Source organism: Gavialis gangeticus, unplaced genomic scaffold (assembly GCF_001723915.1).
Source record: "Gavialis gangeticus isolate Ggan-Ray unplaced genomic scaffold, GavGan_comp1, whole genome shotgun sequence".
Taxonomy (NCBI): Eukaryota; Metazoa; Chordata; order Crocodylia; family Gavialidae; genus Gavialis; species Gavialis gangeticus.
This window is the reverse complement of record NW_017729007.1, coordinates 12,157,280-12,168,686: the sequence shown is the minus strand read 5'-3', so window position 1 is coordinate 12,168,686 and position 11,407 is coordinate 12,157,280. Positions and strand designations below refer to the sequence as shown.

General features: G+C 44.5%; 1 protein-coding gene across 2 annotated transcripts in view; it reads right to left on the bottom strand.

Moving 5' to 3' along the window:
* Positions 1 to 11,407, bottom strand: part of IL17REL (interleukin 17 receptor E like) — a 106,948-nt gene that overhangs the window by 53,843 nt on the left and 41,698 nt on the right. For both annotated transcript variants that reach the window (XM_019509315.1, XM_019509316.1), the window contains exon 2: positions 6,806 to 6,839. In XM_019509315.1, the coding sequence (XP_019364860.1) occupies positions 6,806 to 6,839 (34 nt within the window). The remainder of the gene's footprint in view (positions 1 to 6,805; positions 6,840 to 11,407) is intronic.

Here is an 11,407-nt window from a genome sequence, read left to right as displayed (position 1 = left end):
CCATCCCACCCATAGCCCCATCCCATCTGCCTGGCCACATGTGCCTTGCCCACAGAGGTCATAGGCCAGTCTCCATGAAGGCAGTCTGCCCATCTGCCTGCTCCATCTGTCACCCCCAGTGGTGAGTATGGGGCGCACAGGCCAGGGTGCTTGGCAGTGGGGCTGGGGCCACCAGCACCAGGGCTGCTGGGAAGCTGAGTCTGGCTGCTGTGCCACGCTGCCCTAACCCTGCTACGCACCCAGGGACAGCAGGACCAGCAGCATTTGCCACAGCCAAGGCTGCCTCCCACGCCTGGGGCTGAGGGACCTTCTGTGGGCCAGATAAAATCCCTTAGAGGGCCAGATCCAGCCTGCAGCCCATATTTTGCCCACCCCTGATTTAATGCCAGCAGGGATCCTGGGTGTGCAGGCCAGTTGCCAGCTTTGATCTAATTCTCCTGTAGCAAGCCTCCTGGTTTGTGCACTCTTGTTCTCCTGGTTCTGGACCCTGGCTTTGGTTTACTTCTGGACTTCAGCTTTGGATTTCTCTGTGGCTCTGTTTCCTGGCTCCTGACCACAGCTAGGTTCTGGTCTTGGACTTTGCTCTGTGGATTATCCCTCAGATTGGTACTCGGCCTATGTATTGTGGACTCTGCTGCTAGATTCTCCTCTGTGTTGGGTATTATGGCCCCCATCCTCTGAGTCAATCCCAGGCCCCTGGTTTTTTTCCTGTGGTCTAACTGTTAGGCAGACTACCTATGCCCCAGTCCCTTGCAGGTTTTAGGCCAACAGAATTTTCTTGAAGTCAACAGAAAAAGACTGACATAAAACCAGTGGAACAATCAGGCTTTTTAACCTCATTTTGTCTTATGTCAGCATATTTCAGAGTTATCTATAGCAGGATGAATATTCAAGGGGCATTCCATTTTTTTGCTGAAACTAGAAAATAATTCCTATAAAATCTAGAGACATCTTCTTGCACTGCACTATGCAATATAAATTCCTGTACATTCTGGCACACCAGCTCAAAACAACCAGGCTCTAATGCTTTCAACCAAAAATAAATGGTTCCAAAAAGCAATAAAGTCTACATTAACTCTACAAGAGTAGCAGCCAGACTCCGTAGTAACTATAATGCAACACTTTTCTCCTATGTATAATACTGGTTTTTTGGACATCTGAATATAACTTACTTCAGAGTAGATCAAGGTATAGACAAGTAGATGTGACTTTAGCGGGGACACTAACTTTACACTTCTGATTGGTGATTTCACCTGCACCACCAGATACAGGCAGTCCCCAGACTTACGACACAATTGGTTCCTAAAAACTGCATCTTAAGTCCAAACATTGTAACTCGGAACTGATTTTCCCATAGGAACATTGTAATAAATGGGAGATTGGTTCCTAAAGCAAGGCCCGATACCCTGTTTTCACCAAAAAAATAACCCAGAATTTTGTACTCAATCAATTATAGATGAGTAATATTGTTACATTAATGTATTTATATTGTAAATAGCAATCATATTGATTTGGAAGGACTTCTCTGAGGTAACTTTGCTGGACTTTTTGAAGGGTTCTTGGCTGTAGTCTTCTCAGGAGTTTTGACTGCAAGTTTTTCTAAAGTCTTGTCTGCTTTCTTAAAGAAAATGTCAAAGGAAGTTTGGACAGATGTTCTCCAGGGAGATGGGCGACGCAGCAAACTTGTTTGCTGGCATGGGGTTGCATCAGATCAAGCATCGTAAAGTCAAAACTTATATCAAAAAGTCGAAACAGAGTGTCAACTTATAAACAGGGTAAGTGCGATTCGTTGCAACTCAAAACGTCTTAAGTCAAGGACTGCCTGTATCTGAAAGATACTCTTTTCTTCACAGTGTGCCAGCTACATATATCTGGCCTGAGTGTTATGCTTATGAAATATAACTGGATTACAGTTACAATTCCTCACTGTCAGTATTGGGCTAATAAAAGCTTGCTAATTATGAAAACAGACAGTTTTATGGTCATCTATACAATAGCAAGGTCTTGCTTTTCTAGATGTTGATAGTTTCCTTGTGTTCTACCCATCAGACCAGGCACAGCTGAGTCTCTGTTATCTGATGATGCAGTAAGCAAAACAGAAACACTGGACAACTCACCTCAACCTCTTGTATACTTGGATTGAAAAATGTATAGTTGTGAAATGAAAGAGCAATGGAAATTTGTTATTGGACTAATCTGATGCCTTGGGCAAGAAGTTCAGTTTGGAGAAACAATAATAATCTCTTACAGAACAAATCTATTACTTTCTAGCTCCCTCCTGATATCCAAGAGCAGCTCTTGAAATTTCTCCCTTATGAAAGGTGTACTAAAGATACCTAAAGTATCTGTAGGTATATCCAATAGTACTGCTTTACTTTACCATTATGGTATTCAAAGGCAGTTTGCATTTCATTTATCACAGTATCTCCTGGATTGATGCATTATGATGATTCAACACTTTTAAATCAACTTATTATTGCTTTCACAAGACAACTTATGTTTAACATGTTTTTAATGGGGAACAAGATGTGCTTGCTATATACACCAGTTTCAAAATTGACTAGATTTCAAATGGGCAATGTCCTTTTAAAATAGATTCTGCCACATAATTAATTCAGAAGGGGTTTCAATTAATATTTTTATACGCTGTTTTAAACTTCTGGGTAGAATGGGTCAGATAAGGTAACACAGACAGACATTTGGAGTCAACCTGTAGGCACTCAGTCTGAGTCATATGATCTGCCTATACCTATCTATAGTTTATTTTGTGGCTTGCTGCACAGCACACTGTGCTTCCTGTTCTTCAAATGCAGCTCTTCTAGGAATTGGTCCTTGAACTACTTGTCTTTCCTTCCAGGCATGTCTCTATATAGGGGTAGCAGAGATAGAAAATAGGATGTGGAAGAACTAGAAGTCAGGAACAGGGATTTGTGAGATAGCTCCTGTCACATTTGTCTTGCCCCTCCCAGCTTCCCCACATGCAGTGAATGCCTGTCCACCCACTGTGCACCGTGCCAGGGCCACTGCCATGCATCTTCCCCCTCAACCTCATCAGCCTGACCAGACCCCAGCAGTCCAGTGACAGACTCCAGGATGCTACTGCCCTGCCACCATCGCATTCTTGGACCTCCAGCCCCACCAGGCCAGCCACAACTGGTAGCTGCATGTCGTCCAGCACACCTGGAACAACGAGCAGTGTCTGGGGCCTTCAGAATGACCCAGGCAGCCTTCCAGGACCTCCTGGAGCAGTTCTACCCACACCTGGAGCAGCAGGACACCAGCATGTGGCTGCTCCTCCCTATGAACACCTTCCTGGCCCTCACCCTGTTCAAGCTGGCCACACCCGCCATGCTACAGTACATTGGCCACATGTTTGGAGTGGGCAAGGTCACCACAGAGGAGGCCATCTTGAAGGTGTGCAGCACCCTCCAGGATATGCTGGGGACACGGTACTCTGCATACATGACCCCCTGGTGGTAGTGACGGGGGTTCTTTGCCCTGGGATTCCCCCAGTGCATCAGGGCCTTGGATAGGACCCACATCCCCATCACCTGCCTACCCTGTGGAGACCACCCCTATAACAGCCAGAGGGGCTTCACTCCATGGTGCTGCAGGCCATTGTGGACCACCCTGGGGCCTTCATATATCTGAGTGTCAGCTGAGTGGGGCCTTCATACATGTGAGTGCCCACAAGGCCTTAACCTTTATGCAGTACTGCCATGCCGACTGGTTGTGCCTGCACTCCCACATCTGGGCTGACAGCCCCTTATAGATTTGGGTGTTGGAGCACCCACCCTGCTCAAGGTGGTGCTGCACTTCCACCTTGCCCCACAGCACCATGAGGTTGCTACTCTCCTCCTGTGACCGGATGGCGGGCATGCACCTGGGCATAGGCATCAGTGAGGCGGACGCTACCAGAGCTCCCATGCCAGCTCTCTGGGCCTCCATGTGGCTGTCACTGTGCTGCCAGGCTTGGACAGCTGCTTGCAGTGCCCAGCACAGGGACCTGGCGTGGGACTGGCAGCTGCACAGCAAAGGCAATGCCCCACAGTACCTGCAGGCTCAGGACAAGCTGCTGGGGGTGGGCTGCAGGCAGCTGGAGCTGGCCCCTGCAGCCAGAAGCTGCCTGCAACTGGGCCTGTGGGCTGGCAGGCCTGGCTGGAGCCTACAGCAGCCTGCAGAAGCCTGCAGGCCTGGACAGTGTGGGCCTGGAAGGCACTGCACTACAGTGCCAGGCAGCATCGCCAGGCTGAGGCAGCTGGCCTGCAGCCTGTCCAGGAGGACACAGGGCCTGGAGTGCCCTCAGGCTCCCTGCTAGTGTGCCCTAGGGCTCAAAATGCCTGCAGGCTTTTAAAGGCCTGAGGCAGGAGCTGCTATAGAGGCAGCCCAGCCCTAGAGCAGGAGAGGCTCCCAGCCCAGCACCCTGGGGCTAGCCTCAGGCCAGCCCCCCAAGTGGCAGGGCTGACTTGGGAGCAGATTTGCCCCCAAGTCCCATCTACATGTGCATTACTGCACATTAATTAATCATGAGTAAATTTGATACCTGCATTTGCAGGTTTCAGTGAAGGCCTTTTACTGTGCAGTAAGCATGCTCACATGTAGATGTGCACATTTACTGAGCAGTAAACCATGCTACTGCACAGTTAAGCATCTTGTGTAGATGTGTCCAGTGGGTATTAGCCTTAATAGTCAACCCTAATTAATTATCAGTGTAGTCATACACTGAGGGATGAATAGTTATCAAACGAGACAAAAATTTTGTAACAAGTTCACATTTTATGTTGCATTATTAAAAGGATACCAATAACCTGAAATCTAACCACTTTCTTTCTGTCTTTCCTTCCTTCCTTCAATTAAAAGAAGCTTCAGCTACTAAAATTGCCTTATGTTCTCCTACCATTGGTGGCGAATGGGGTTTATAATCACATTTACCTATTGATTAATACTATTTTCTCTCTCATACTGCTGTGCAAAGGACCCACACAAAAAGATGGAAATCACTGCTTCAGTCCTAAAGCTTTTACATGTCTACTTAAAACTTACTCCTATGGAAAGTCTATGAAAGCAATGGGATGTTCAAGTATTTCCAGTACTGGGATTCCAGATTGGAAATTTTGAGCGGTGCTGCCCATCTTTTGACTACATATAGAAATCAGTACATAGAGCATTGACCTTTTTAGGGACTTGTATAGTACAAACAATATACAATAAAAATAGATCTGTGACTACAGAAGTAGAATTGTGGAGATGACTGTGCGTGCAATGGCTGTGTTCTCAGATGTACAAGTGAGATAGAATGAAGAAAAAAAAGTGTTTTTTATAACTTCTTTCAGATCTGGTAATAAAAACCATTAAAATGTTCAAACAGCAGCACAATCCTGCAGTTATCTCTGCACGGGTGGCACTTTACACTCATGTAGATACGCTGATAGGATTAGGATCGTTGGACTGCTAGTTCCTCAGCAAATGGACAGTGTATATCTCTGTACTTGTACAAGAACCAGTACAAGATGGTCTCCAGTTCTAACTCTAGTACTAGCAACTCTTAAGGTGTTTGTACACATGACAGGAGTTAAGTCCTTCAGGGCTGCATTCTATGCACCCTAAACTGAACTGGTGAGTTTTTAATTGAAATGATGTGTTTTATTTTTCTGTTACTGATTACATGGTATTGTCCTGGCAGCCTCAGGCTCCCACTGAAGGCCCAAGTGGTGAGGGGCCTGATCCTCTTTTTTTTTCCCCAGCGGAGGTGGCCTGCCTCTCTCTCAGCCAGAGGGCAAGCTGGTACCAAAGTGAGCAGCCCTTCTGCTGCCCCCGCACCCCTCACTCTGGCCCTGGGGCAAGCCAGCCCATTCCCGGGTGGCATCAGGTGTTCTCGTGGCTACAGGCACCTGCTGAAGGCAGAAGCAGTAAGGGACCCAACCCTTTTTTGCAGCGGAGCTTGCCCACCTCTCCCATAGCCAGGGGGCAAACTGACAGATTAAGAGATGCAACGTTCCAAGTTGCAATGCTGCAAACTAAACTACATTGGGATGTACTTTAGTTTGTCATGAGGCAAACTCATTTAAAACCCCAAAATCTTGCATACATGTTAAGTGTGACTCCATTAAGCCCCACAAAAGGAAATGTTCCTTGCATGTATATTGTAACATAATCATATGTACAAGCAGCCTTACAGACATCCTACCCTGTGAGGCATTAACTCCAGTGCCCAAAGGCTTCCTCAGCCAGTATTGCTCAGGCAGAATAGGGAATCAAAACACCAATTCTCCTACCATCTGCAGTCCCCTTTCCTTGCAATTTCTTTTACACAGTTCATAAAATTGCCTTTTCAGATACCTAACACAAATAGCAAAGACATTGGAAGGTGTCTCGCAAGCACTTGGGACTTCACTCATGCTAGCAACAGCATGGTACAGTAGTCACTGGGTGTTTAGGAGTATTTTAAATTTATTCTTTCCAAAACTTTGTGGAATCTTTTCACCCACCCTCATATAACATTTCTCATTATGGCTAATAATAATGTCTGTTGGTAAAGTCATATCCAAGTAAGTTGGCTCGGGAAATTCTAGCAACAGCTGTACAGGAAAAGGAAAATTACAGAGCAAAATGCACAGAGGTCAAGAAATTATTAGTATTGTAGTAATTTACTCAGCAATTCTAAAATGTTTTATTTCAAAGAAACTTTATTGGAAACTGGCTGTAAGTATACTATGTCAAATAACAACACAGCGTTGATAGGATTTGGAAAACGAATGTATAACATACAAGGATTTGAAGAATAATAAAAGTATGTTCGACTTACATTCACTGGCAGGTTTGCTTTTACAATGAATGCCCTGAAAATAAAAATAAGGGACATTTAAAATAACCATTTTAAAGGATAAAAGATATTGGTGACTAAGTATACGCACACAAACAGAAACAGATTTTAACAAGTCAGCTTCATCAAAGTTTATTACAAAATTATTTTTACAGAAACAAGTCTTCAACCACACACTGCCACATAACAGCCATATCCTACTCCCACTGATTCAGTGGGTCCAGGATCAACTTTTAAACTTGGTATTAACTTTCTAATAATGTTCCTTATAAGAATGATAGCAATTCCTTCAAAACACAGAACTATGAATTGGTAAATAGGGGATGCAATTTAGTATTAGAATAAATTTTACCATGGACTAGTTGGATTTCAATTGCACATCATCAATGAGCAGGCAACCCCAATGAATTTGCTTGGAAGGTACTTAATACACTTTTGGAGATAAATAACAACAGTATTCATGCTATGCAAAAATTTGTAAAGAGCACCTACATCTATGAAGAATCAATATTGAAATCAATCAAGTCTAGCTCAAGAAATAAGGCTTGATAATGAAATTGCGAAGATATTCGAAAAAGATTGTCTAACGGGATGGACGAAGCTGAGACAATATTATGCCTCGTTCTGTTACATTCCCCATTTTTCCTAATCACCAGTGCAACTTTTGAGTTAGGAATGGCTATTTTCAGAGGTTAGAAAATTTCTAACAAAACAGTGGGTGATTTTTAGTCTTTTTTATTTCTCATTCCCTCCTACCTATTCTTTACTTTCTGAGTGCTGCTATTGGTAGTGTGTCAAAAATCCACTATAAAAGTCAGATGTGCCAGAACGATGATGTAAAAAAACCTTTCTTTAATGTTAACAAACACAGAAAGCCATATGCTTTTATGGAATAAAGATTTCATCAAACTTTCACACACAATGATACTGCTGATAAATGTATTTTGGACGTGAGGGGCCTGTTTGCTGAAAGTTACATGTTGAGACTGTTGTTACCTTTATATAACTACAACCAGTGACAAGCAGGGGCAAGACAGGGGCAACCCCAGGAGGCACCAACTTGATGGGGAAAAGGGGGAAAAAAACCCCACTGCTGCTGACAGCTGCATGTTCAGGTTTGCAATTGCAACAGTAACTGGAAGTCATTGTTTCCACTTTGCTTTGGGTGCCTGGCTGCATCCCTACACTGCTGACTACAACTTTGCCTAGGAAACACAACCTAAAGAAAAATCAACCTTACTTTATACAATTGTTACACTACACTTAATATTTTTAAGTATTTTCAGAAGTGCTTGAACCCCCAATCAAGTCACTAAGCATGGTGGCTGGTCAGAAAGCAGTGACCCAGTTTCCACTGGAGATTAGAAGTAATGCAAGTGTTAGAATGTGGGACATTTTATGTGCAAGACCGGATCTGCTGTAATGCATTCTATAAAAATATTTATATTTTCTTATAAAAAAAATGCTCAAACAACCTGGCATTTTGCAGACTCAGATTCCCAACTCAGTCTACTCAGTGGAAAGGAAAAAGTTAGAGTTCCCTGAATAATGAAATGTAACACCAGGTCTAACACAAATAGAAAAGGGAACAACTTGTTTGATATAAAATTTATTATGGAATCTTAGCTGCTGATTAATACATTGATTTGTTATCCTTTTTTTGTTTTTGGTTTTTTACTGCATACTATAGAAGAGCTACATAGAAGAGAAAATTTCATTCCCTTTCATTCACTGAGTTTCTGGATGTATTAGGAAAACTTCAGTTGTCAAATCTGCAAAACGAACACCTACCTCTAGCAGCAATAAAAATGAAGTGGGAGAGTAACTGTGTTGCTCTTCTTCTGAGAATGCTCAAAGAATGGGCAAATGATTGTTGGGCAACTCCTTTTTTGGAGGGAACCAATCTCTCGTTTCCAATTTTGCATTTTATCACCTTGTTCCTAACCTTCTATTCTGGGGAAGACTATTGAAAAAGCTGTGGTTAAACAGCTCTGGGAACTTCACTTGAACTAGTCAAAATTCCTCAAGACACAATTACAAAATTAGTTAACTATTATGTACAAATCTCACCTTCCTTTACTTCCTTTAAATCGAGAGGTTTGTGGTGAAAAAAAAAAAAAAAAAATCAGTGGCAAAATCCTGGGCCCATTGATGTTAATTCCATTAACCTCACACAGAGCCAAGATTTCACCCTCAGAGTGCCTAAATGTTTCAAGCCACCTAAAAATGGCAATAAGAATAGTTTGCAGAGGTGTTGGTATCATCCCGATGCAGGTGCAGAGCTCCTCACAATACATCTATTGTACTGAAATCTGCATCAGTTCTTATACTGTGGTCATTAGGAAGAATAGCTCAGCACCTTTCAGTAGTTTATATGCAATGTGACTAACAGCTGGCACGTGTTAGCCTTTCCCTCAGGAGAGAAGTTTGTCCAGTGAAGTTTCTTACTTTTGTGTGGAACCTAAATTTGTTTTTCTTTGAGGAAGTTTACTTAGCTAATCAATAGGATTTACACAAACACCTGACAATGGGGAGGGAGAGTTGGGCACTTGGTTAAAAGCAAATTTCTTGTTTTAAAAAGTAATTTGTTTTCATTTACCTTTCCTGAGCTTTTTCCTTTATAATCATTTTGCCAGAGAGTGGAGAAAGAGAATTCATCAAAGAAGCATTCAGATAAATTACCCGTCTCCCATTTTCTGGTGTCTTTGTTTTGATAACGTATCTAAACTGACTCCAATTTAAAATAATAACCCCAAATAAGAAACTTTTCCATTTCCATGAATACTTTGGGTCTCTCTTTATGCAAAAGGAAGTACCTATGCACTGCTACATTTTGCTGTTCTTATATGTGCATAGTGTCTCTGATTCATCCCTACTGTGGCAGAGTGCCCAAGCAAACAATGAAGAAACAGTTAGGGATTTTCCTGTTTCTCTAGGGTTTCCCCCATCTACAATATTACCCAATTGTAGCTGGAGGTTATCTGAATAGATACAGCTAACTTGCAGTGTCTTGAATACTAGGTGGTGCCAGCTGGCAGCGTTTTAGCTAACCTTAGCAACTATTGAGAGGTGTAATATCTTTTAATTGTGTTTGCAGTGGGGGAGGAGTACAGAAGGGAAAGTGGGATTAGCAGAAGAATGCTTGGACTTTTTGTGGTGACAGAAAAAATATCCCCATATTTCCCAACAACCACAGGAGTTGGGGCAAGAGAAAAACTGGAACAACACAAAACGCCCTGTTTGTCACATGACAATGCCAGGAGGTCACAGTAAGACTGAGCTGCATGCTCCACATGTAACTTTGGCCTTGCCAAAAGGTGCACCTGGCACTCCAAAGAAGGTGGTACCTATAGGGCTGTGAGCAGATCCAAGTGAAGGAGGACAGCTGTGTGCAGGAAAAGAGATTTTTTTTTTTTTTTTAAAGACAATAGTTTAAGGAAAGGTTATGGCCTTTGTCTTTGGCTCTGCAAGGTCATCCTAACGCCAGCTAATCCAGGCACAGCAGTTCTTTCCCATGCATGAAGATCTCGGATGGAAAGAGAGTGAACAAAGTAGCTTCTATACAATGATGCCACTCCGCGCTATCAGTGCTGGAGCAATGGCCTGAGAGAAAAGGAGTGTGTCTGAGGCATCCCTAGAATCTGGCAGGGTCCAATTCTTACGACTGTTCCTTGGGACCACCAGCTTTGAGCTGCCCTGTGCTGCACTGGAGAGATGATCCCAGTGCCAGCTGACCCCAGCATGAGGACAGCCCAAAACAACCATCTGCAGAGGCAAGCCCTGAGTTGGAATTCCCAGGCGCAGCTTTGCAAGCAGGCACTCCCCTGGTTTTAGAGGCCTGATGCAGCACACCCCAGGAATTCCTCACCAGGGGGACTTCCAGGGTGCACAGGATTCAATTTGGTGATTCAAATCACTGTCCCAATTCGAGTCAGCCAAATCTCCAAATCAGCCAGGCCAGGCCCATCCCCCACCCCTCTGCCAGCCTGGCAATGGCTGCCCCAGGTCCCGGCACTTTAAAAAAAAAACAAAAAACCCCTGGCTCAGCAGGTGCTGCTGGGCAGGGCGAAAGCCCCTCTGCCTCCCCACTGCCCCACACTGCATGGGGGGCTCTGCAAGATCTCCCCAACCCCCCACCCCAACTCCCTGGGGGTGCTCTCTGGCCCTTTAAGAAAAAAGAAAAAACGAAAAACGCTGGGACTCACCACTCCTGCCGCGGGGGAGTGATCCCTACTGCCCCCCATTGCCCTGCAGCATGTTGGGGGGGGCTCTGCATGAGCCCCCAAAGCCCTGAAGCCACACCAGGAGTGGTAAGTCCCAGGGCTTTTCTCCGGGTTTTTTTTTGTTCTTAAAGGGCCGGATCTGGCTCGGACAGGGCACCCGTGGGGGGACTCGTGGCAGAGACCCCCATGCAGCATGGGGCAGTGGGGGGCAGTAGGGGTCGCCTCCCCGCCCAGCAGCACCCAGTGAGCACCGGGACTTTTCTTAAAGTATGGAGCTGAAGCGGGCAGGGGGGCAATCATGGGGGGCTGGGGGAGTGGGCTTGGTGGCAATGTGGTGGGGCTACTTGTGGCAGGATAGCTT